This window comes from Hippopotamus amphibius, chromosome X, assembly GCF_030028045.1.
Source record: "Hippopotamus amphibius kiboko isolate mHipAmp2 chromosome X, mHipAmp2.hap2, whole genome shotgun sequence".
Classification (NCBI taxonomy): domain Eukaryota; kingdom Metazoa; phylum Chordata; class Mammalia; order Artiodactyla; family Hippopotamidae; genus Hippopotamus; species Hippopotamus amphibius.
The window spans coordinates 37,414,088-37,440,512 of NC_080203.1; the positions used below are offsets into that span (position 1 = coordinate 37,414,088).

At 43.8% G+C, this 26,425-nt stretch overlaps 1 protein-coding gene across 4 annotated transcripts in view; it reads left to right on the top strand.

Annotated features, from left to right (window-relative positions):
- The window catches only part of AMOT (angiomotin), a 62,263-nt gene that overhangs the window by 10,916 nt on the left and 24,922 nt on the right, over positions 1–26,425 (top strand). For 3 of the 4 annotated variants that reach the window (XR_009050347.1, XM_057718750.1, XM_057718752.1), the window contains exons 3-8: positions 3,750–3,898; positions 5,709–6,642; positions 13,158–13,650; positions 18,035–18,179; positions 19,285–19,377; positions 21,845–21,990. Coding sequence is in view for 3 of the 4 variants with exons in the window: in XM_057718750.1 (XP_057574733.1) it covers positions 5,771–6,642; positions 13,158–13,650; positions 18,035–18,179; positions 19,285–19,377; positions 21,845–21,990 (1,749 nt within the window). In the remaining variant the exon portion in view is untranslated. The remainder of the gene's footprint in view (positions 1–3,749; positions 3,899–5,708; positions 6,643–13,157; positions 13,651–18,034; positions 18,180–19,284; positions 19,378–21,844; positions 21,991–26,425) is intronic. The other variant, XM_057718751.1, reaches the window with a different exon arrangement.

Consider the following 26,425-nt stretch of genomic DNA (forward strand, 5'->3'; position numbering starts at 1 on the left):
CTGATCCTAAGATTTGGAAATGCCAAGGACTTATTGTGGTTCTTAAGATAATTTTCCAACTAATCTTGATAGAAGTAGAGGTAGGAGCAAAGAGGTGGGGCCGACTCAAAGCCTGCTTTTAAGCTAGAGCTAGACCTAAATAACAGCAAGTGCCAAGTTGGTATGATGTTGACAAGACCTAGAACAGGGGCCTGGAAATATTGATCAGTGGAGGTTCCTGTTACTCTCCAACCTACCTGCATATTGTGGCCTAAAGAGGAGAGATTTTGTAGGGTCCTTTGGCCATACCTTTGGCTAAACACATTCCTCTTATGTCTTTGAATTTTCCCTCCCGCCATTAACATTTTACTTCCCATGGAATTGGAAAATTGATGGTAGCATTAACCCAGGTTTATAACCTCTTAAAACCAGAGTCAATTCAATTTAATAAATATTTATTAAGCATCTTCTATGTACGAGCTAATATGCTAGATAATATATTTTAGTGGAAGTGCTATTACCCTAGGAGTAATAAAACCTGCATTCTGGTCCTGGCTCTGACCACTTTTAAGCTCTGTCAGCTTCATCTATAGAAACACAGAGTTGAACCACTGGATGGTCTCTCAAGGATCTTTCTAGTTCTGGCCATCACTTATCTAAGGACATCTGCACAAAAGAGCGAGTTGCAAATAAAGGGTTTTTTAAAAAAGAAAAAAAAAAAGAAAAACACCCTTACCTCGTAAAATTGCTGTACCCTTCTAGAAAAGGACCACTTTGAAATAATAATATTAATAGATAACATTTATTGAGTCTTTACTATGTACCAGGCTCTGAGCTTAGCACTTTACATAGATTACTTCCCTTAATCTTTATAACAACCCTATGAGGTATGAGCACCGTTAGTCCTATTTTGCAGATGATGAAAATGAGACTTAGGGAGATCAAGAGACATGTATGAAGTCAGTTAGTATGTCATAGATCCAGGATTTGGATTGGGCAGTGTGACTCTAGAGCCAGGCTTTTAATCATGGTATTTATACTGCCTGCCTATTACTCAGTGAAAGTTTAGTGATAACCCGCCAAGGAACCATTGTTTCTTACCTCCCAAAGGAAGCAAATTAGTATCTTGCATTGCAAGATTCTTGGGAAAGGTGTTCTCTAGGACACTTCAAGCCACAATATGGACCAACATGAGAGGACATGAGAGAATTCAGTGGGCTGTTTTACATCTTTGTGTGGGAGGGTGTGTGTGTGTATGTGTGTCTGTGTGTGTGTTTTATGCACAAATACATGCACGTAGGTATAGGAAAAACTTTGAACTGGCTTCTTTCCATTTAGCTGGAAGTAAAATGGTATGAAACAAGCTGACCAAGATTTAGCAGAGAAACAGGTTTCCTAGACTTAGATTCTTCCTCCTGGTTGGTGGAGTGAGGGGTGGGGGCAGAATAGGAGGAGGAGATAGAGGGATAGAAGGAAGATCTTATAGGCAGATTTCAAAATTTATTTGAAGGGTGGGAATTTGGTCTGCCCTGGCCACTTTGTAATGGTGACGTGGCTTGGGAAACATCTGGGCTCTCACCAATGTGTTTCATTTTGGCTCAACCTCTCAGGTATACTGGGAGTGGCTGATGACTGCAAATGGAGTAAGAATTTAGCTTGGCCTTGCAGTCCTGTTGTTACAAATGAGTTGAATATATAGATTCAAATTGCATTTTTAAAGCAAGAACCATGGATATCCTTTCTTCCCCTATCAAATATCCTCAGGGACAGTCTGTTTGTTTGTCCAGGAGAAACAAGGTTATTTTATTGATTGAAGATGATGTCAGACCCCTGGCAGTGGCATGATTAAAGCTGTGGACAGATTAAAGGTTGCAGAGTTCATAACTATTTTAATTCTTGTGCATGAGACAAGGAATCTTTTCCTCTCCTTTCTCTAATAAATAAATGGAGTAGTGTTTTCCTTCTTATGTGACTCTTAACATGTAGATGAGCATAAGTTCCGTAAGGAAAAAAATCAGTAAACTGGAGAAGAAGCAGCAAAGCTTTTTTCTTAGACTGATTTCTTTTCCTCTTTTAAACAGAAACAAAAAAGGCTGGGGGCGGGGTGGTGGGGAGGGACAATCTGTGTCCGGTTGACTTAAAGTGATTTGGGTTTTGAAAAGGATATGGAGGAGAGGGGACAAAATTAAAGGAAGAGAGTAAGATTTTGGATAACTAAAGTTTTCTTGGTGAGGAGCTGGGTGTCAGGAGCAAGCCAGTCAAAATCAGCATGAAGAATCTAAATAGTACTGGAAAAGAATTGTAGTGGTTTCTCACCAGGGGCTCAAGCTTAAAAGCCTTGGGCTGTTTTCTGTGTTTCAGTTGGAAAAAAAAAAAGACAACTGTTTTGTTCAAAATTGGACAATAGAAGCACGGCAGTTATTTACCATAGCTCTGTTGACAGCCCAGCTTCGATTCCAATTAGAAGTTGTTCCTCTGCTTTGAAATTAGGGGAGACACACTAAAATAATTACCTTGCATATTGGAGATGAATTTGCTTTTGATTGTGATTATACATGGGACTGAAACAAGATGGAAAGACAGATTTCCGTGTTTGTTCGCTCTGTATCTGTTCACTTTATTTTTGGCAACATTGCAAGGAAATAATGTTAAATTAATCACTGTGCGGTTTTTGTGGATTTTTTTAAAACTTGGATGTTTTGGACACGCTCCCAAAATACAGGGACGCTTGTGTGCTTCCTTTGCATTGCTTTGCTCCTCCAGTGGCGTCCCTGGTGCGGATTAAAGGCTTCCCTTTAAGTGATATGAGTGAGTCATGGCTAGACCAGGACAGAAAATAGGAATGTAGATCATGTGCCTCTCACCTAAACACAAACCCTTCAGTTTCATAACCATTTTGGTTGGACCCGCAGGGCTTTTCAGAGGGTCAAGGGAGTAATTCGAAATGAGGACTACCTCAAATCCATATCTAGTGGGTGTTTGCATCTAGTCTCTATGCTGTGAGTCTAGTAGTTTCCTTTTGTGGAGATACTGGGGCAGTGGAAGTGCTGAGAAAGCAAGTGGAGGCATCTTCTTGGAGAAGAGTTAGTGCCATGAGTGGAGAAGGGCAGTCACTTTTGCTACTCCAGTAAGAATGGATGGGCTGATGATCAGATTGTAAGCTCGGTGAGGGCAGAAACTGTATCTCTCATTGGCTGTAGTATGAGGCTGGCAAATGTCTCGAATAGTCAGGATGCAAGAAACACTGAATGACTTGGTTGAGAAGAAGTTTGGGTTTTCTTCTGCCCCTCTGAGGCTGTAGCAGTTAAGTCAGGAACTTCACTGAGTGTCCTTTTTTTGTCTAAAATCTACCTTTTGATGACTGCCTTCCCTTCTGGGATGTGGGCCAGTAAGCCTCACTCACCTTTCCTGCTACTGATAGCAGTTTGAAAGGTTGCACCCAAAGGTGACAGTGCTTATGACTTTTGTCATCACCTTCCATTCCAACTCAGAATGGAAGCAGCGGCTCCTGGGGGCTATGAGGCTAGAACAGAGCCATCCTGCACATTTCCATCCCCTGGAGACTGGCTGACCTCCTGAACACAGCCGCTGGAGAAGGAGGTTTCTTTTTGTCCTTGTGGAAATGGACTCTGCCACTCACATAAGAGGCAAGCACACGAGAGGACAAGTCATCCCCTTGGAAGGACTGGTTTGGTTAACTGTTGGCCATTGGTGGCAAAATAGAAACGACGTTTTTATTTCTCCCTCCCTCCCCCTCCTGACCATTTCAGAGTGACCAGTGGTTGGACTCTTGGCGGCGCTTACCCTGAACCTGAGTGTTAGGGGAGAGGGAATCTGCCGTTGCGGTTTCTGGAGCTGCTCATAAGCAAGAATTCCCTATCCTGAGCAAGGCTTTAAGCCTAAAAGAAAGCAGAAATAGGTATGGACCATCAGTGTGTGTGGGTGCCAGTGAGTGCGTGTGAGCCCGTGTGTGTGCAGGGTGGGGCGGGTGTGGGGTGGGAGGGGGCGGGGTGCTCTTCAGAGTCTGGGGCAGCTCAATGTCTGGATTTCCCTGCCTTGCAGGAGGGGTTTCTAAGTGATTTTGTTTTAACCGTACATGCTCCCATTTCTAGTTTTTTGAGAGAGGAGAAATAGTTTGGTGTAGTCATCTTGCCAGTTTCAGGCACCAAAAAGAGATTTATCTGTTATACTTGTCAGCCTAATAGAAAAATCTCAATCTGACAGTTTAAATACAGGAGCCCCAGAGGGTCACTAGGAGAGAGGGAAAGGGGACTTAAGGGCAGGTTGCTCAGTCCCTTGGTGTACTTCCCCAAAGAATATGATGAATGGGATTTAAGAGGGGCATTTGGAAGGTTAACTGTGGGGTCAAACAGCTCAATAGAACAATTAGAAACCAGGTAGCAGTAATCATGCAAGAAGTGCGAAAGGAGAGGAGATGACCTTTCTCCATCTACCACGCGCATCTTCTGGGTCACTCCCCGCAAGACTAAAGGAAAGGGGGTCATGTTTCCAGAGAGACTGGAAACTATTTCGTATCATAGAAATCAGGGCCTGGGAGCCAGGAGTCCAGAGTTCTCATCTAGGAACCTGAGGCTGGTTAGGTTGACCTAATTGTGACTTTTTGTGTGACGTCATGTCCATTCTCCAACACTACTTAAGATCCTTGAAGTGAAAGTTTCACTATTGAGTATTAGTATTGAATTGCAGGACTTAGCGTGAAAGATTCTGTCCAAAGATTTTATGAGCCTCTAAAGAATTTGCATATACTATACTGTGCAGAGAGAGAGAGGAGAGAGAGAGAGGTCACCTACTACTGTTTTTCAGGTGGAAAAACAGAAGACAAGAAAAGAGGAATCAATTGCTTAGGTTAACCTGTAAACCCATAGCATTATTAGAATTTGAGTCTTAAGTTGTCTTTGCTACTGATACCTATTTCACTCAACCCATATTATTTCCCTAAGAAGAATTGGGGGGGAGGGGCAGGATTATGGCAATCATACCCTTCCCAGAAGGGTGACCTTTTTATTTTTCAATTTCTAAATGCTGTCAGAGGCACACTTCAAATGAAAGAGGGCTTCCCCTTTAAGTTCCTCCTACCCAACAACAACAACAACAACAAGGACAAATTCTCAGTGACTATTCCTGGATGGCTGAAAGAGAAACTTTGTCAATAACCATTATCCCAAGCCCTTCTCTTATTAAGCCAAGGAGTACCCAAAATGGACAATGCAAAAAGGATTAAAAAAAAAAAGATATGTTTCAGAGTTTTATGAGATCAGAGAAAAAGATCTGCATCAAGCAGAGATCATTTCTATCTGGTGCAAGCCAAGCTCTCTTCACTTTTTTATTTCTTTTAGTTATTATTTGGCATTTTGTAGCTCCCTCCACATGCTGAACTGCTTTACAGATCCTGCCTATGGGGTAATTTCCCCCACAGTCCTACTTGGCTGCTTCAGGTTTCCCCAGTCCTTTTAGGAGTTAAGTCAAGATTGAATACTTAACCCAGGCTAAAAGTAAAAGAGGGAACAGTAGGCTCTTATGCCTCCAAGTTCCTCATCATGTCAATGCTAGAGCCAGAAGCCACCAACAATTAACTGCTTAACTCTAGATTCAATTCTCTACTTTGTCTCTGCAGTGGAATCCTCACCCCCAAATATTCATTTTCTTCCCCTTTAGAGGACTGATTTATCCATCAACTGGGTGTTAAGCTTCCTGTTTCCCCTTCCCAGGTCAAGGGCAGCCCAGGTGCCCAATTTCTCTCTCTCTTCACAAGGCACCACCAGCAATAGAGATGAGAAATTCTGAAGAACAGTCAAGTGGAGGAACCACGGTATTGCAGCGTCTGCTACAAGAGCAGCTCCGCTATGGCAATCCTAATGAGAATCGCAACCTGCTTGCCATACACCAGCAAGCCACAGGGAACGGCCCTCCTTTCCCCAGTGGCAGTGGGAACCCAGGCCCTCAGAATGATGTGTTGAGTCCCCAAGACCACCACCAACAGCTTGTAGCTCATGCTGCTCGACAAGAACCCCAGGGGCAGGAAATCCAGTCAGAGAGCATCATCATGGAGAAGCAGCTCTCCCCCCGAATGCAGAATAACGAAGAACTCCCGACCTACGAGGAAGCCAAGGTCCAGTCCCAGTACTTTCGGGGTCAGCAGCATGCCAGTGTTGGAGCTGCCTTCTATGTCACTGGAGTGACCAACCAGAAGATGAGAACTGAGGGACGCCCGTCCGTTCAGCGGCTCAATCCTGGAAAGATGCATCAGGATGAAGGACTCAGAGACCTTAAGCAAGGACATGTTCGCTCCTTGAGTGAACGACTAATGCAGATGTCACTGGCCACCAGTGGAGTTAAGGCCCATCCGCCTGTTACCAGCGCTCCCCTCTCCCCACCACAGCCCAGTGACCTCTACAAGAATCCCACAAGTTCCAGTGAATTCTACAAGGCCCAAGGGCCACCTCCCAGCCAGCATAGCCTGAAGGGCATGGAACACCGAGGCCCCCCACCAGAGTATCCCTTCAAGGGCATGCCACCCCAATCTGTAGTGTGCAAGCCCCAAGAGCCAGGGCACTTCTATAGTGAGCATCGTCTGAACCAGCCAGGGAGAACAGAGGGGCAACTGATGAGGTATCAGCATCCCCCTGAGTATGGAGCAGCCAGGTAAGAGAGTTCCCTTTCTGTCATTCCCTGACCTCATCCCCAACCAGCATCTGCTGTGTGTTGGGAATCTTAAGGGATGGAATGGGCAGGTGTTTGGCATAACAAACTCTGTAGTGCATGGCTGGCCCCTGGCTTAGCAAATTTCCTGCCAACCTGAATTTCCAGCCTCTTCAGCCATCATTAGCCCTGTATTAACATACCCTTGACTTTATAGGTTGAGCGTGACCCCAGCTGCCTAGTGGCTGAACAGGAGCACAAGTCTTGATGTCAGCAGCTTTTCGCTGTCTGGTCTCTTAAGATATTGAAGGAAGAGTCAGTGTTCCTCTTCTTGTGAGTTATGAAGCCCTTCTTTGAGGGGAAGTAAATTATCTTGCACTTTAACCTGGAATAGCCTATCACTTTCATTTATTCTCCTCCACAAAACTCCCTTCACAAATTTTTGAAAACAGATCTTTCTGTAGAATTAGTATGATTCTCTCAGACACAAACCAAACATCCAGATATTATTGTTGGGAGAGCTATATATGTGCAGGTTCAGAATGTCACTTGCCTTGTACTCCCTTGCAGTTCATGAAGTCTGGACCGCTTCATCTTTCTTCTGTAGAGAGTTTGTTAGCTGCTGGTGATGTTTTTAAACATCTAAGTTAAATCTACCTCATATCATATAGAAGTTTAGGCCCGATGCTAAAATATGCAGAAGGAAAAATATTCCCATGGCTTCTGTACAACTTGCCATTAGTTCAGGAGGACTGTTTTATATATTCATTAATTCCTAAATATACTTCTGAATTATTCAGGGGCCCATTGACTCATTGCTGTATCAACCAGACCTTATGATTCCATGATTCTGTTCCTTGTTCCCATTAGGGTCATGGCTCCAAACAGGAGTATTTCAGCATATGGGAGAGAGGGAAGGTTTCAACCTTGGGCAAAAAAGGTGGTATTCCTGCCTTGTTACCATGGGTAATTATGGGTGGCTTTTTTCCATGGGCAGCCCCTAGATGAGGCCTCTGATCTCTTTGATGTCTAACTTTTTGCCTCCTGTCCCCTCTTACTCATTTGCGAAAGAGTCTCTTGGCTTGAAGTATAGTGGGTGACTCAGGAGAGAAAGAAGGCAGTCGGGGGTGGAGTAGGGTGAAGGTAAGAGAATGCACCTGGCATTTCCTGGTATCTCATTTATTTTTTTTTACCTCTAGGTCCTGTTTTTTAGCCAGAGGCAATTCACTTTGGGCTCCACCCTTAACTTTGGCAGTTCAGGGTTCTTTTTATTCCTTTAATTTTTTTAATCTCATTAAGCTTTCTTTTATTTTTTTAATTAATTAATTAATTAATTATTTTTTTTGAGGTACACCAAGTTCAATCATCTGTATTTATACACATATTCGCGTATTCCCTCCCTCCCTCGACTCCCCCCCACACTCCCCGTCCCAGTCCTCTAAGGCATCATCCATCCTCGAGTTGAACTCCCCTGGTTATACAGCAACTTCCCACTGGCTACCTATTTTACAGTTGGTAGTATATATATGTCTGTGCTACTCTCTCACTTCGTCTCACTTAACTCAGGTTGACTTCCTAACCTTTTTCAACCTCCTCTGTACGGCTTTCAAAGGGCAGGAGCCTAACTTCTGATAAGTGGCTTGGAACAGGAAATGGGGTAATGGACAAGGCCCTTCCGGTTTAAATGAGCAAGGACCTGATTCCCATCTGCCCAATGAAATGGAAGACCCAGGGAGGGGTTCATCCATTGGACTGCTTAGCTTAATGGAAATCCATCCAAGCCAGCAACATGGCAGTGAAGCTGGAGGTTTTTATTTTGCTCTTCTCATCAGCGTGGAAGAGTCTGTGGGACTCCCTCCTGTATGTGGATGGGCTGTATTGCCTTGCGGGAGGGGAGTGTGTTGGCCGGGGTGTGGAGCAGAATCCAAGCCCCGCTCAGCACATGGCCCGCCTTCCCAGGAAAGCTATTTTCAGAACTCATTCACCAGTATTGTTTGTGATCTGAAATGACTCCTACAGTGTTTGAAGCTAGATGGAAAAGCCCTTTGATCTGCCTAAATAAATATTAAGGAGCCCAAAGAGGGATTTTTTTTTCTCCCCATACTGATTAAACCACCAGAGAAACTTAGCTGCATGTATTTAATTGGAAGATATTTGTATTTTCTCCTCCCTTCTATGTTATCTGTGGATCTCTTGCTCTATTCCCCAAAGCAGTAGATCCCACGCTGATTACTCTCTCTTGAGCGGTATTTTAATACACAGGTTTGCTGGAACATTTTTTTTTCTTTCCCCTCTATGGGAGAGGAATAGGGTGCTTGATATGCTCAATGAATAATCAAGCCTAAAACAATCCTAATCAGAAGATGCTCTCTGTGAGTTTTGGGTCTGCAGCAGACAAACTTTGGCAATAAAATTTTTGCAGAGCCTGGGGTAAGGGCGTGGCACATATTGACAAATTACTGGCTAGGGGAGGTCCTTGAATTGCTTTCCATGTGTGCACCACTTTTAGGTGGTGGCACATTTTTCCTCTTTATTTCCTCTAACCAACTAGCTAGACAGTTTGTGAGTACCTTTCCAAGTAACTGCTGCTAGCACCAAACAATTAGAAGACAAAATCTTCAGTTCTTAATCCACAAATTACAGATCAAGATTCAGAGTAAGCTCTTTGAACAAATTGTTGTTCAAAAAACCTTTGTTGGCCTTTAGAGGTGCTGTGAAATGCTAGAGATTTGCTGTTAAAATGAACAAAATGTTAAAAACAGTCTTTTTTATTACTTCATCTTCCCTACGCCCTCCTCCCCACTTAAAAAATAAATATCCTGAATGCCCAGAACTCCAGATGGGAAACAAGGCCAAGCCATCTGAAGAATTAAAACTTTTCTGAATCTTTGTCTTTCTGAGTGCTGAGGCTTTTCTGCATCCGGGGTTTATACATTTATCAACTGCTTTTAAAAATTAAATCTTTCTGTTTGTAAAGCAGCCACCTCCTTTCAATTGTTGAAATCATGCCCAGATCTGAGGTTTCTTGAAATCCTTGTTTAGTGGAATCTAAGGGTGACCTAACTCTGTAGTTCAGAGCAGAGCTGGTTGTGCAAGAGAAACAATCAGGAATTTGCAGCCCTCTCCAGGATTCAGAGTGACCATCACAGAGCCTGGGAAAGGCACAGTTTCTGTGGGGAGAATAAATTGGGTTCCAGGCTGTTGGCAACTGCTCTGGTGAGAGTGTGCATGTGTGGGCTTGCACACGTGTAGGCCAGGAGTGTATAGTGTGCGTTGGGGAGGCTTGGGGGGTGGGGTGTGTGTCTGGGAAGGGCAGGGGCTCCAGTCAGCTCCAGAGGTGGCAGGGTGGAAGTTGCTGTGTCAGCTCAGTGGATCCGCTTTTGCTTTCCTTTTGTGTCCTCACAAGCTGTCTCTGGGACGGATTTCCCCTGGCTTTGGGGAGATGCTGATTTTGGTCACTGGCCTCTATCCTGCGTGTACGTCAGGTCTTTTCTGCAGAGCACCAGGGGCCCAGGTGGTCTTAGGAAGAAGGACGAAGGGAGGGAAGGGGCACGGAGGCAGGTCAGGGCGTCCATGGGATCATGTGATTCTATTGTCTACAGGCGGCTTGTTGTTTTTGGTTAATGTGTCAGGGGGGAGAGAGTCATGCTGCTGTGCAGGGGAAGGACCTGGGGAGCGTGCCGCTCACCCAGCTGCCACCTTTATTATTACTATTACTCTTATTATTCTTTAATCTTGAGTGTAGTTTTGTTTCCTCTGACATCCCCCCGCTCGTTCCCACTCCCGTCATTCCTTGGTCCCTTTCTCTCAGGGGGAAATTCACATGAGTGTTAATACTGTCCTGCTTTTTCATGGTGGGCGGATGCTGGAGTCCAGATGGAGTTCGTTGGCTGGAGGGCTTTCTCTCCTTTTGCAACTGCCCAAGCCTTGCTTCATGTTTGCAAACCTGCCAGGGGAGGACTGCCTTGGTTTTCCCAACATCACGGTGCTCTGAAATCTACTCCCTTTTCCAGCCTGGGGAACCTGAGGGACAGCTGCTTTTTCTCCACTTATCTGTAGGCAGAGCCTGGAGTTGTGGCCAGGGCCACTGCCATCCTGGGCTTATCCTACTCTGGAGATCTCCTTTAGGAGACCTTGTAGTCTCTCCTCTCCTTGTGGTCTCCCCTGGGAGGCCATGTTCTGTCCAGGGAAAGGAGGGACCTTTCAGTCTCCAGGCAGGAGGGAGGCCAGTGGCAGGTCTGTTTGAGAGAGAGGTCTGGGTTGCTGGTGGGACCCAGGGGAGCTGCGGGAAGGAGGCCCAGTTCACAACTGGGCATTGTCTTTAAAAGAGAATACCTCCCGGGCCTTGGGTTTCCAAATCCTGGCACTGAGGATGAAGGTTAATAATCATTTTCCCCCTTAAAATTTGAAAGCTGGGTTGAAGAACATGAAATTTAAGCCCCGCTTTTCTGTGCAAGATATACAAAAGCCCCAACAAATCCCAGGACATCAAACTTTAACTCTAGGGATATATATAAATTATAATAGCTCTTACTCAAAGTGGAAGGAGAGCACATAGTCCATTTTACTTCTGAGGAAACTGAAGATCCACAGTATGAAAAATGGAGAAATAAGTTTATGAACAGCTCCCAGGCTTTTGATTGAACGAGTGCTTTAAGCTCTTGGACATAAAGATTGTATATGGTAGTAACTTTCCAGTTGTAATCATAAAAACCATGTAAGTTTTTCTGTCCACAAAAAGTTTGCCCTCTTCAATATTCCGCAATTATTTATAGTGACAGATGTGTGAAATTGGAAGAATGTGGGTACACCAGACACATCGATGGGGCAGAGAGACAACCTTTGGCTTGAGCAGGTTTGAGGGCTCTGGCAAACATCTGGGTTATTAGATATCTGTGAGCAAGTGTTTGGAATGGTTTTGTAGCTGTAAACATCCCTTATAGTGAGGATCTCTTGTAGAGACAGATAAATGAACAGTAATGATAACTGGCGTGTGTGTGGGGGAGGGATGTGCTTTAGCATCTGGAATGCCAGTTAAAAGTTAATTGCTCCTGATGATTCGTCCCAGTTTCACCACAAATTTTATGCAATTTAATGCAGAGATTAAGTGGATATCCCATAAGTAAAATCTCTAACAGGGTCAACCATTCTCATTGGGAGGTAGATGTGAGACTCTGTAATTCCTGTGGAGCTCAAAACTGAGAAGAGCCCAGTATTTTTGTAATTCATTTGTGACCTCGGGAACAAAAAAGGCTCATGCAGATGAAGTAACTTGAGCAAGGTTACACAGCTAGTAAGCAGTAGGAAAGGTCTCCAAACTCTGTTGAGGTCCAAATCCTGTGCTCTTAGCCATCTGTCTTCCCTGGATTGGGAAATATCAACTGTAGGACAGGCATCCACAGGATGTGGGAGTATATGAGGTTAGCTGGGCATGGGCTAGGGGGGTGAATAAGGTGTTTTTTTTTTTTCAGTGTATACTGACATATTCTTCCTTTTCGTGGTGATGGTGGAAGTGATCCCTTGGCGTACTCTGATTGTTTCCCTTAATGGCTAATAGTCCAGTATTAGGTACAAACATGGGAGAGTCACATTAAACCATGTACTAAAGTTCCCTTTCTAGAACTTTCTATAAGCAATAGGCTGGGGCTCTGAACATCAGTGGAAATCAATGCGTTATAGTAGTGGCAGAACCAGAAAATGGGACTTAGGTTCTACCCTGGAACTGCCACTAACTCACTCTAATATTTGGCAGGTCACTTCCCCTCTCTGTACCTCAGTTTCCCCCTCTGTCCACTGACAGAGTTGCACTAAAGGATTTCTATAAGGCCTTTCCAGTTCTTACATTTTGTGATTCAGTTAAGTCAAAAATAGTATGGCAGTGTTGCCTGTAATCCACTCCAAGTCTCGGGATTATTGCCTCTAAAAGGCATCATTCAATTATTAGCTGTAAGCAACAATAATTATTTGCTGTCTCTAATGTAATAAGTATCTATTATATCCTCAAGCAATTTTTGGTGACTATGTGAATTATCAAAGAGAGTTGCAGATAACAAGATGAAGGGTGGTTTTGACGATGGTTTGCTGTTTCTTTCTTGGGAAGTGGAACGAACTTTCTAACTGTGACACTTTCTGTGTGCTGGGCCACATACAGAATGCCAGAAAAGGGGTAGTTTAAAATCCTGAGGTGACAATTACCTAGTCGAAGACGAATTTGAAATGCTTATCCTTGAATAACAGGTGTACAAGGATGCATCACTTAGATGTTCACAAAGCAGCCTTTGAGATCATCTGGTTCCGTCCTCCACGTGATCACACCTCTGTCAGTCAGGTATTCATAGGAGGCCAGGCCTGGAAGGGACTGGAGGGGTCCTGGCAGAGACCCCATAGTAACCTTGCCTGCTCCTCATTTCACAGCTGTGCTGGGGGCCCTGGGAGCCTCCTCGTCTCCCTTTCTTGTGCCCGTCTTCCCAGTGCCTTCACAGGGAGCTTAACCTGAGCACACCCTCCATGTTTTCCAGGCCAACGCAAGACATCTCATTGCCGTTGTCAGCCCGGAATTCTCAGCCTCACAGCCCTACTTCTTCCCTCACGTCTGGGGGTTCCTTGCCCTTGCTGCAGTCTCCACCATCCACTAGATTGTCTCCTGCCCAACACGCCTTGGTCCCGAACCAAGGAGACCACTCAGCTCACCTGCCTAGGCCGCAGCAGCATTTCCTTCCTAATCAGGCTCACCAGGGGGATCATTACCGTCTCCCCCAGCCTGGACTGAGTGCACAGCAGCCTCCGCCACACCATCACCACCATCACCAGCAGCAGCAGCAGCAGCCAGGAGAAGCCTATTCAGCTATGCCTCGGGCTCAGCAGTCATCTGCCTCATATCCGCCAATGCCAGCCGACCCTTTTGCCATTGTTTCCAGAGCCCAGCAGATGGTTGAGATTCTCTCAGATGAGAACCGGAACTTGCGGCAGGAGTTGGAAGGATGCTACGAGAAGGTGGCGAGACTGCAGAAGGTGAGGCCCACATATGGGGATATTTGAGTCTTTCTGAAATCTTATTTGTTTCATATCGATGTAAAAGTCTCCACTTGGGGGTCCCTGCATGACTGATGGGTGAATCTTCAGGATTCTTATATTTCAAGTTTATAGATGGAGGAAACTTTGGAAAAGCCTTCTCCCTCTCTTTCTAGGAGAAATAACGTTTCACAGACACCATACCCCTCAAGAAAGCTTAATTGAGTGTTTGAGAATTATGAAAGGCAGAGAAATTGCTTCAGAAGGTCAAGAACACCAGAGAGATCTGTGTAGGTGAAGGACCTGCCAGCATAAAGACTTTTCCTTTTGATTATATTTTCCCAAATACTGAATTTGAATCTTAAATATAAATCTATAGTTCCCAGAAAAATCTCAGCACCGAAGTTAAATCCTGCCCTGCCTTGTTCTGGAAAGGGCTCAGAGTACTTTTCCGAGTGGCAGTTCTCATAGTAACCCTTTTTCAACACCCTTTCCCCCTTCTTGCTTTGGTCCTTCCCTGCAACTCAGATTCAACATCTGCTCTCTTTCTCTGGTGTGTGTGTTGGGGGCAGGGGAGGAGGGCCTTACCACCACAGCTGGGTGACAGGTGACAGCCCTAGGCTGAGGAAGTAGCAAAAGGAGTGTATGTCCCAAGTTCACATTCTTCCCTGGGCCCCTCCTGAGCCTCCTGCAGCTGGGACTTTAGCTCTTGAGTGCCCTAAGCTAGGAACCTTAGCTCTTGGCTTCCAGTGGCTGTTGGTGAATAGGGTTATGCCTTTGGCAGCCTCTTTGAAGCTTTTGTCATTGTAGAGCTGCTGTGGTTTGATCTCCCAACAATGCAGACTGTTCAGGGAGGTGAGGGTGAAGGTGGAGGAGGGAAGGGAGGTTGCCTGGTATTGTTCAGCAACTCTGTCCTTAGGAGACACTCAGGAGTGGCAATTTCAGGGGCCTGAGTGAAGCTGACAATATATAAACACCAGATCTGGGTCCTAATGAAGAGGAGGGCTCACTATCAGCTAAGTATTTTTATGTAGCAAAAAATGCTTACCGCCTTCCCAATGTTCCCAAGTCTGGATGGGGGTTGTTGGGTAAGAAATGTTTCTTCCTGGCTTTGCCCACAATTTAAAATTTTCTCCCTCCTCTCATACCTCCCCCCACCATCACATTGGTACAATAAATTAATCATACTCACACACTAGAGGCAGACTGGCCCAGTTTGGCTGATTAGGTTTAACAGTTGACATCGCTCCCCAAACTCTCTATTCATGGTGGCCCCGGCCCCATCTTTGATGCAGTAAATGAAGGATGAACCCAGATCTTCTACAGGCTCTTTTTGCTAGAGGATGGTGAAAATTTTTTTTTTTTTTTGCGGTTGGGGGGTGGGTGGTAGGGAATTTGAGCAGAATAGGTTTTGGGTTGTTGTTTTGTTCCCCAGTATGGGGAAAGATGCCTCAACCAAGTGTAATTGGGACAGCTTGAGTGTTGGGAGAAGTAAAGGCTGACCCAGTGCTGCAGTGGATTAGAGGCACAGATGGGGCAGAAGAGGACAAGAAAAGTGGGGAGAATAAAGTAGATATCAGCTGGCACTAGAAAACATAAGAAGGCCTGAGGTTCATGAGGGGAAAAAGTAGAAAGAATAAGTCTGGAAACCCACCACCATCCTCTCTCTCCCCTGCCCCCAACACCACAGACCAAACCAATGGATATGCCCTTCTGTGACTTCTTTTCCTGAAAGGTCCTGTTGACAGATGTACTACTTACCTTTTTGGAGGGAAGAGTATCTACAAAGAGGGCAGGGAAAGGATTGGTAAAATGTCTTGAAATAGTACTCTGAACAACTTGAGTAAAGGGACAGCCTTCCACGAGGATGTGGGGAAAAGGGAACTCTTGCACAACAGTGATGGGGATGTAAATTGGTGCAGCTACTGTGGAAAACAGTATGGAGGTTTCTCAAAAAACAAAAAATAGAACTACCATATGACCCAGCAGTTCCACTGCTGGGTATATATCTGAAAGAAACAAAAACACTAATTTAAAAAGATACATGCATCCCAATGTTCATAGCAGCACTATTTACAATAGCCAAGATATGGAAGTAACCTAAGTGCCCATCAACAGGTGAATGGATAAAGAAGATGTGGTATATATATACACAGTGGAATACTAGTCACCCATTAAAAAAGAATGAAACTTTGCTATTTGCAACAACATGGATGCACTTGGAGGGTATTATGCTTAGTGAAATTAGAAAGAGAAAGATGAATACTGTACACTATCACTTACATGTGGAATCTAAAAAATAAAACAAACTAGTGAATATAACAAAAAAGAAGTAGACTCACAGACATAGAGAACAAACTAGTGGTTAAGAGTGAAGAGAGGGGAAGGGAGAGGGGAGAGAGAAAGGTAGGGGCTTAAGAGGTACAAACAATTTTGTATAAAATAAGCTACAATGATATATTGTTACAACACATGCAATATAGCCAATATTTTATAATAACTAAATGGAGTATTATAACCTTTAAAAATTGGGAATCACTATATTGTACACCTGTGATTTATGTAATATTGTACATCAAATATACTTCAATAAAAATAAACAAACAAAAATGGGGACTGCCTTCCAGGTGTGGGGCGCTGGAAAGCCTTGTACTCTAAAGGCAGCCCAGAGCAGACCAGTACCAAGCCTGCTCTTTCAAATGGAAATGTTTATTTTCTCTACTGAGCACTTGAATTTCATGCAAAAGCTTTATCAGGCTCAGGCCTTGCAGATCTTGTCTCCAAATGCCATTCACCAGTTTTCACCTTCTGTGCTGCTATCTTGGTGCCATCTGCAAGGAGAAAAACACTCTGGAGCCTGCTCTTTTCTGTGGCGTGAGCCTCGTTTGCTTGCAGGCAGTCCTGCCTCAGGCATCATTTTGGAGCTGGGACAGGTGGAATCTGAGTTGTTTGGTAACCCCACCTTTCTCCGAGTCTCCCACGGGGGACCTGATATTTCTCCCCATAAAGTACCCTGAGCTTTGTTAAGGAGGATAGTAGGAAGCTGAGAAGGAATGCAGAATGGTTGCAGGAGTCAAACTTAACTTGAAAATTGCTTAATAGGCCATGGGGTTTACTTGTCTTATACAAATCATATGCAAATATCTCTGTGGTTGTGATATGTGCAATGAAGCTCTAGTGGTTCCAGAAAGACTCTGGAGTCTGATTTCTTATTCTCTTCCTGATTTGGGCTGATTCAAGGCAGGACTCTTTCTCTTTGAGGTGTGTGTGTGTGTGTGTGTTTCCCTTTTACAAAATTTGCTGGGGTGTCATAAAACACAACTCTGATCAGGAATTTCTGTTAAAAAGTGTGTTCTGTTTTCCCACTGACTACGGGATAAAGTCCAAATGCCTGGCATTAAAGCCCTTTTATGATCTGACTCCAATCTGTCTTTGCAGCCAGATCTCACCAGCTTCCCCCTGTGTACCCCACAGTGTCCAGCCAAACAAGACTACTGGTCGTTCTGGGAATGCATTCGCTCACTGAGAATAGAATACCCTTCCCCTCACCTCTGCTCATTGAAATCTGACCCAGCTTTCCACTCTAAATGCCACCTCCTCCCTGAAATTCTTCTCCTCTCCCTTCACCCCTAGGCAGGAATAACCTCTTCCTCCCCTACACTTTATAACATCACTGCTGCTTTTCTTAATAATGTATCTTTCCCTATATTGTTTTACTTGATTAGATTGAAAGCTTCTTGAGGGCAGTTACAATGTCCTTGTTGGTATTTGCACACCCCACAGAGCTTTAAAGAGTTCGTTTAATTTGGCCCTTGGTAAATGTTTGTTAAATTGAACTGAACTAACTACATGAGGCTAAGGCTTAGGGTTTTTAGGGTTCACCTCTGCCACTGACTTGCTCTAGAAAAGGCCATTAAAATCTTCTCTCTGCTAAAATGGAGAGAGGTACCCTTGTGTAGGCCAATATCAGCCCAGATCGAAATAAACATATGAAAGCCCTTTGAACGCTCTGCAATAACTATATACATTATTATTAATATCTTCAAAATTAAGAAAATTCTTATTCGGAAAGGAAAATCATTTATAACTATACTTATGAAATTTATACTCTCCTACCCTAACCCTTCTCTGAAGGCAGAAACATGTATTTGTTTTTAACCTGAGGAAATCTCGTGACCTGGTGAGTTAATTACTGAGCTCAAAATTAAACTTAGAAATTCTTCCAGGAAACTTTTCTCATCTGACTGTGTTATGCTCGCCTCCTGGCCATGTGTAAAGCCCCGGGAGAAGTTGTCATTAAGGATTTACATATATGTTTTCAGATCACCTTGCCCATCAACTTCCTGTCATCATTACTGTCTTTCATTTTTTTGTTGTTGTTCAGGTGGAGACAGAAATCCAGCGTGTCTCAGAGGCATATGAGAACCTTGTGAAGTCATCCTCCAAAAGAGAGGCCCTGGAGAAAGCCATGAGAAACAAGCTTGAGGGCGAGATTCGGAGGATGCATGACTTCAACAGGGATCTGAGAGGTGAGGGAATCACTTCTGAAGCATCAGTTAAGATGGTGAAGGGAACAAGGTCCTGCTGTAAACAACAAGGTCCTACTGTACAGCACAGAGAACTATATTCAATATCCTATGATAAACCATAATGGAAAAGAAGATAAAAAAATAACATATATATAAAAATATGTATAACTGAATCACTTTGCTGTACAGCAGAAATTAACACAACATTGTAAATCAACTATACTGCACTTTAAAAAAAAGGATGGTGAAGGAAAGGGCTAAGCTAAGGAGTACATGGCGAGGCTTCTAGATCTTGTCCAGCCCACTAGGATGGTCAGCAAATTGCAGAGCAGAGACCAGGCTAGGTTTTTGTGACTACAGTAGTATCTGGTCCTAAGTTTTCTTTTTTTTTTTCATACATCTTTATTGGAGTATAATTGATTTACACTGTTGTGCTAGTTTCTGCTGTACAACAAAGTGAATCAGCTGTGTGTATATATATATCCCCATATCCCCTCCCTCTTGAGCCTCCCTCCCACCCTCCCTATCCCACCCCTCTAGTCATCACTAATCATCGAGTTGATCTCCCTGTGTTATGCAGTTGCTTCCTACTAGCCATGTATTTTATATTTGGTAGTGTATATATGTCAATGCTACTCTGTCACTATGGTCCCAAGCTTTCTTAATCAAAGTGGGATGAGCTGATGTGTGAATCAGACAGTATTCCTCCCAGGTCTCCTGGACCCACTTGACCTGCCCTCATAGTCTGTGCTACCTCTCTTCCTTTCCAGGTTTAAAGATTTTGTAATAACTTAGATGCTTTTTTTCCCCTGGTGAGTGAAAGATATCATATATTTAGCGATGGTTTCCTTGGTTGGAATTTAGAAATCTGCACTTAGGTTTTGTCAGTGAGGAGTGAAAGTGTTAAAGTACTCACCTCCTCCTTCCCTGTCATGCTCTAGTATTGCTTTGGGATGCACATTTGTAAACCTGTATCTGTGTCACCCCTTCTTGTGTAACAAGAAGAAACAGGCTTGTTTTGCCCAAGATCAGTATTTAGAAGGCAGATCGCATGTGCTTGAAAGTTTGTCCTGAGGGCCCTGTTGATTGTCTCCAAATTCCACAGAGCGTCTAGAGACGGCCAACAAGCAGCTTGCAGAGAAGGAATATGAGGGGTCAGAAGATACCAGAAAAACCATCTCTCAGCTCTTTGCAAAAAGTAAGTCTAAAAGCTTCAGCAGCAGGTATTAATGTGTGGGTGGGAGTGAGGTGTATGAAAAGGTTACACAGTTCTATTTAGCCTTCTAGAACAGCCGAGGCAGAATGAATGTCATCTAAGGATTCTTTTTCCTGTTCAAGCATGAAGTTGGGAAATAGTGTTCTTTTCCTTCTGGCCAAGAAGGCCGCTTGCCACAACATCTAGTCACATCAACATAACTCCTGTATTAAAACAGAGAAGCACCTTGGAATCCCTGCTTTTTGTCATGGCTAGCTGAAAAGGACCTTGGTAAACGTGGGGTCCCTTAATATTGAAGGGATTTATCATTGAAGGCTCCATGTGTTGGCTCTGGAAGAGATGGGGTTACATGCAGGATTGATGATTAGTGCTTAGAATATCCAACCTGTACCTGGAGCTCCCTTAAACACCCTGTATTATATCATATCATTCTACATTGGAGGATTGCAAGGGTAGCTAGGCCACTGCTAAGGCCTCAACTGGTGACTGGTGTGGAGTTGGAGGGTGTGGGGGAAGGCAGAGCTCTGTCTTCCTCCTAATAATGTTTCCTTTGTCTGGAGATACTCCTAGGACCGTGACAATGAATTAATCCTCTTCTTTATCAGGTGCTTAATAGATTCCACCCAGCTAGACAATGCCTCATTCTTTCCAATTGCCGCAGTAAAGCCAGCAATAAAAACTACACGGTGGATCGACTCCATAGGGAGAATGAAGTTCAGGGGAAACAGATAATCTACCCTGACTTGTGCAGATGCCTATAGATGGGGTCCCCTACCCCTAGCCTCCACCAGTGAAGCTCCCAGCTGAAGTAGCATTTGATGGGGACTTGTCAGATCCCATCTTTGCTGGGCCTCCACATGACCCTTTCAAGTCATTCCATGCGGCTTCCAGTCAGCTTTTACAAGTTGTTTGATCTTCACTTACAATATCTCCCTCCCTTCCTGGGTTGCTCTCTTATGCTTGGGCTCTTTTTTTCTTCCTCATTTCCCTGACCCTCCTGTTTTTTTGTCAGTATGTCTTAAAGGAAGGAATGTAGTTTTTCTGGTGTCATCAGTGCTTACTGTAAATTGTTGCGAAGTTGCTTTTGCAGTGCCACAGTTACCTTGGAAGCTGCTTCACTGGTGGAGAGGGTGGCAGTCTCCCAGTATAAAACAAAACAGAAAATGTACGGATTCTTGGCCCTGGATCTGCTACTTCACACTTCTCCCTGCGTGGAGATGGTATTTCAGGTGTCCTAGGAGTTCTGCTGCTGGTTTATAAAATGTGGTAATTTAGTAGGTCAAATTGTATTAACAGCAGGGTGAAAGACCCCACCTAGTAGGCAGGGAAGAGGGCATGACTTTAATTTTTTTTGCCTTTGGGGATCAACGGGGCGCCACATGGTTGGAAGTGTGTTAGAAGCCAAGAAAGCCCTCTTGAAAAGGCCCCTAGAGAGGCAAGACCAACACAGTCCTAGGAGAAGGAGATCTGGTACAGTACAAAGAGCTTAGAACAACCTGGTTTTAAGTGCAGGATCCACTGTTTACTCACCAGTTGTGGGATGTGGTGCAAGTTACTCAAGCCCTCAGAGGCTCTGTTTTCTCATATGCACAATGGAGAAGAGAATAATACAACACCTGCCTTGTATGGTTGTTCTGAGGATTAAGTTAGTACAATACTCAGTATGCAGTAAGTATTCAACAAATGTTTATTTCCTCCCAAGGTACATCTGAAAATATATGTAAAATCTGAGTGGGAAGGAAGGTGAGGCTGTCCGATTAAAGTCTCTCCTACAGACTTAAGTATCAATGTCTTGAGAGGAAGGGCACTCTACCTCCCAATGAGAATCAAAACCGCTCATTTGAGTTTCTGGTATGAGGTCTGTCCTAGTTAAAAGGGGAGGCGCCTAGAAAGCCATGGGGCATAACTACATGTGTCACGGTCATCTGTAGCTACAATGTGATCCTGGGTTGACCTCAGTTAGAAAATCATGTTAGTGAGTAAAAAGTGGGATTTGAGGTTTTATGCATTTTATGAAATACCATTTTTAGATCAATTTCCTATACTGTCGTGAGGAAACAGTGGGGAAGATTTGTGGAGGCTCAGTTGCTCATTGGCCAATACAAGACTGTTTGAAGAAATAAAATTGAGGAGACAAGCCTAGCTGTTCCTCTGACATATGTGTATGTATGTGTATGTGTGTGTATTCTTCTTTCTTTAATACTTTCCACAATACTTTTTGCATCTACTTTCTCATTTCTTCTGCACAACCGCCATTAAGTGACTTCTGTATTGACACAGCAAGTTAGTGGTAGAGCCAGTCATAGAGTCCAGATCTTGGTGGCCTGGTTCTTGTGGCTGTGTGTGAGAACACTGGAACGTCTAGTAATGGGTATGATTGTCAGTTTTGCTCAGATGAGGTTTTGAGCTAGCTCTGGGATGGCAGTATTGCTATTTCATGTCCTCATAGATAAGGAGAGCCAGCGGGAGAAGGAGAAACTGGAAGCGGAGCTAGCCACTGCTCGTTCTACCAACGAGGACCAAAGGCGGCACATCGAAATCCGAGACCAGGCCCTGAGCAACGCCCAGGCCAAGGTGGTAAAGCTGGAGGAAGAGGTATGTGTAGTTTCCTCGGGTAGCATATGAGCCTGAGGGTAGAAGAGCTGGGAAACCGAGGGCACAGGGACTCCCCATTTTGGAGAACTGGCAGCTGTATCATCCCCAACAGGAAGATGCTTTTTGCTACTTCTAGTTATAACTGTGCTGATGTGAGCGGACTTTGATTTCTTTTCTCTTCTCTTCAAGTTCTTTCTTTTTGCTCCAGAATAGAAAGTCACCAAGGTCAAGGAGCAATCCTCATTCGCTCATTCATGTAAATAAGCTTACCAGCCCCCCCCATCCAAGTTCCAACTATGTACCTACACCTGCCTTAAATTAAGCCTATGACAGATTATATATATAAAGTCCTGTTCTTACAGGGCTTTAAAGCTTTATTTTGGAAGGGATAGAAAATGATTCCAGATATTTTAAAGTACTCCAAGGATCTTGAAATCAGAATTGTCCTTGTCTCCCCGTGCTCAGTGGGAAGTTGGTCCTCTCAGGCAACCAAATGAATCTTGATGGCTATGCCTCTCGCTGTTGGATTTATTTTGCAAACTGATTTTGGAATAGAAGCAATCTTGGGGTGCCTGGGACAGGATGGGATCCAGGGACAATTTACACTTTATGGTAGGCCAAGAGCCCTGCCCTGGCTCTTACTGGCTAGATTCTGGAATGCAGGTGTGTGATAGGGTGAAGTTCTCAGTTTTTTGTGTGCAAGGATGGAGTCTTTCCTTGACAAATGCAAGGGCCCCCAAACTACTAAGCATCTGATTAATATGTATCTGATTACTCTCAATGTAGATGTTACTCAATTGCAACACTAAACTGTGTTTATGTGAAATAGAGGGAACTTTGCTGCTGGCCTGTCACTCATTAATCTTGGATGTCAGTTGTCATTTTATTGGAGGACTGCTAGGTCTTAGATGTTTTGCACTTCAGGAAATGGGTATATTCCAGCAAAAAAATGATGCTAAAGTGTAACTTGATAAAGAAAATTTCACATCTCACTGATTTGTCTATTCTAAAATTGGAATTGTTTTAAGAAAAAAAAATAGCCTCCATTATAAGAAGTTGAAAGCTTTATAATTTGAGATTTAAAAAAACATGTTTAGTGACCAAGTCTTAAGCATTCTGGCTATTGTAGGTGAGGTATCTTTCCTACTTTCATTCATTGCCTGCTTTCTCTCCCTCAGTAAGAATGTTCTAGTTCTTAAAGATCTCCTGACTTACAGATATCCTTTCATTTCTTTTGTGGGTGTTAACACGCTTGTTGGAGCTATATTGTGGGCTCATCCTTTTCTAGTAGGTGATGCCATCTAACCTATGATGTCCTTTAGCCTGAATTGCTTAATTGTTAAACTGCAGGTTGTATAAAGTCAGGCCAATGTTCTGCTTCATCATTTGTCTAGATCAGAAATACTGCCAAGTTGCTTTATTGAAAATGGGGGATACTTGTACATGCTTGGTGTCCAGGTCTTAAGAGCTTAGCACACCCCTTAGCTAGTACTTCACCATATCTCATATATTCCCTTCTTTCCCCCCTTTTTTTTTTCAAGGAAATCACAAAGTAAATTACAGGACGGGGATAAGACTGTATTCTTTTAGAGAAGGGAAAACTGAGAGACCCGCTGAGAAGTAGCTTGCTGGTGGTCACATGGCAAGTCTTGGGCAGAGCCAGGAATAAAACTGGAATCTCATGACTCTTCATTCCCTAGACTCTGCTGCCTGTCTCCCCATCTGAATCATCCTTTGGTTCCACTCCCAAGAAGAAAATGTGGGCGCTTGTTCAGATTTAGTAACCTCTGCATCTTTTAATTTGAAAAGAAATTGCTCTACCCATTGGACCCCTCTTTTTCAACAAACTATGAGAAGCTTGTCCAGACTGCTTTGAGATTGGGGTATATATACAGCTCCACTGCCCCTCCTGGAAGGGTGTCCATCCAGTTGGAGATAAATGGAAACAAAGACTCTGCAACCATTTTGGTTTGCTGTGTCTGAGGGCTCAGTGGTAACTGGTTGTTAATCATGCAAATAATATACTTATATAGAGAGGATCTTAATCTGTAGTTCCCACCAGGCAGCCCTCACTGAAACAGTTGCCTGAAATATATTTCTGGCTTCAGACTTCTGAGGCTTTTCTGGGCATTTGTTCCAGAGATTTTTAGTTGTTTTCCAAGGCCCTGCTCCAAAATACATAGATTTACAATTTAAAGAAGAAGCTCTAAATATTGGGCTGGGATTAAATGATGGCATCTAGTGGTCAGAGGTATCTCACATGAGCTCATCAATTATTGTTAATTTTTTAGCCCTCATCCAACCTGTTCTTTTCCATGGAGTCTAGTTGTTGGGAAATTCTGAGTTGCTGTTGCTAAAGGATGCGGAACCTTTGATGGGGAGAGCAAGCTGGGAGCCTTCTACCTGGCAGAATCACAGAGGCAGAGGCCATGTAATGCCTTGCAGATCCGTAAGCCAGATCACCTCTAGCACATATAGGAGCTTGAAACCACATCTCAGGGGAAATCCACAGATTCCTATTTTCCTTTTCATTTTAGTAGCCTCTCAGATCTGAGTCTGCTCCTGGGTGGTGTTTGTCCTATCTCCTCCATAATGTTCAAAGGAAAACATTCCTTTCCCTTATCTTCAAAGACAGGAATTGATAGCTGAAGTTTTGCTTTTTTGCTGTGACTCAACCCCCACTAGGTCTCATTTTTCCTGGGGTAAAATTTTTAAGTACAGAGCATTTGGGAGGTATTTAAGGGTGAGTAGGTAGCCCTGGAACTAATCTGGTAAGGAGTCTTCATTGTGATTCCTTCACAAAATTAGTGAACATTTCTAAATTAAGAAGAGTATTCACAAATAGAAAATATATCCCTCTATCTGTGGGAGGTGGCTCAAGTCAGGTCATGTTGGAAGGGAGAGGGATATGTCACATGCCTGCCTATGTCTTGTAGAAACAGATAATTTAGTTATGACTTATAAATGACACCATGCATTTTCCGTAGAAGTTTTTCCAGGGAAAACCTCTCTAGTCTACTTAGCAAATGAGAATTAGGGGAACTTTCCCAAATTAAGCCTTTTTTTCTAGGGAGTATTTTCTTAGCCTACTAGGTGCAAGGTCACTCAGGTTTAACTATTTTGCATTGCATCTAGATGGTCAGATTGACACATATTGAATCATTATGTTGTACACCCAAAACTCATGTGATGTTACAAGTCAGTTATATCGCAGTAATAATAATAATAATAAAAAGGTGGTCAGGGAACAATTATGACTACTTTAATGGTCTGAGGACCCTTGCATATATTTATGTCTTTTTCTTTACAACATCTTCATTTAGATACTTTTCCTGAAATCCATTCCATCTTTCTAATCCTATTAAGTCTCTTGCCCATAACACTTGACATTCACTGTGCTCTAAGCTTTATACAGAAATGGTGCCTCAGGCTTACTGAGAACTCTCTCCTGCAATCACCACTTCCTTCCTCTTCCAAGTTCAGCACAGATTCTCTCACGGACCCCGCTCTGCTGACATCGAGGGATACGGGGTCTTGCTGGGAAGGGGATAGCACTCTAAAAAGCAGACCTGGTTTTTGGTGATTCACTGTAATCCAGGTCTTGCCACCAATCTGCAGCTTATGCAGCAGGCAGCTGGCCGAGGTAAATGGTGCCTTTCCATCCCTGCCCTTATCTTTCGGGACACGTAGGTCCTATTGAAGTGGAGGCTCATTAAACTCCAAGTCAAAAGAACTCTGTGTCCTACAGCAACCATGGTATTCTCCCATTCAAAGAGACCTCCCTCTGCCCCCCACTAATTTGACCTCACTGGAGAGTTTCGACAGATGCCTGGCATATCCACTCACAAGGCTCAAGGCAGCCCAGGCTTCTGGCCGGCTGCTGTCTTATGATGATCCAGAGCTGAGCCACTGCTTGGGTAATTGTTTCAGGGATGGTGGGAAAAAGGCCCTGGGCAAGATCAAAGAGGGAAGATGCTGCGGGTGGGCTGCTTACTGAGCAGAGTGCACAGGAAGGGATAGAGCGGAATGTGGGAGGGCTGGCAGAAAGAACCAGTGAGCCTTGTTCTTTGGCTTTAGGCTAGATTGACAGTCACAGAGATTCAGGGGGAAAAGGGGCCCAAGTTTTAACCTTTTCTCAACTGCACTGTCTGGTGCAGACATTTAGACATTGCAATGAAAACTCTTAGTGGAGGTGCACTTTCCAGAGTCCTTTTGCCATGCCTCTCAATTCTTCAAAACTAAATTCATATTGTTTCACTTCATTTCCACCATTATTCCTCATGGTTCATATTTTCTCTTATTTCTAGATCTCTTGCCATTTATTTGATTTGTCTCTTTTGTTTTAGAGATACATAGTTTTGTGCCATCACACCTATCCACATGGCCCCATAACTAGTTTCCTTCTTTCCCACTGTTAGAGGAAGATGTCCTAGGC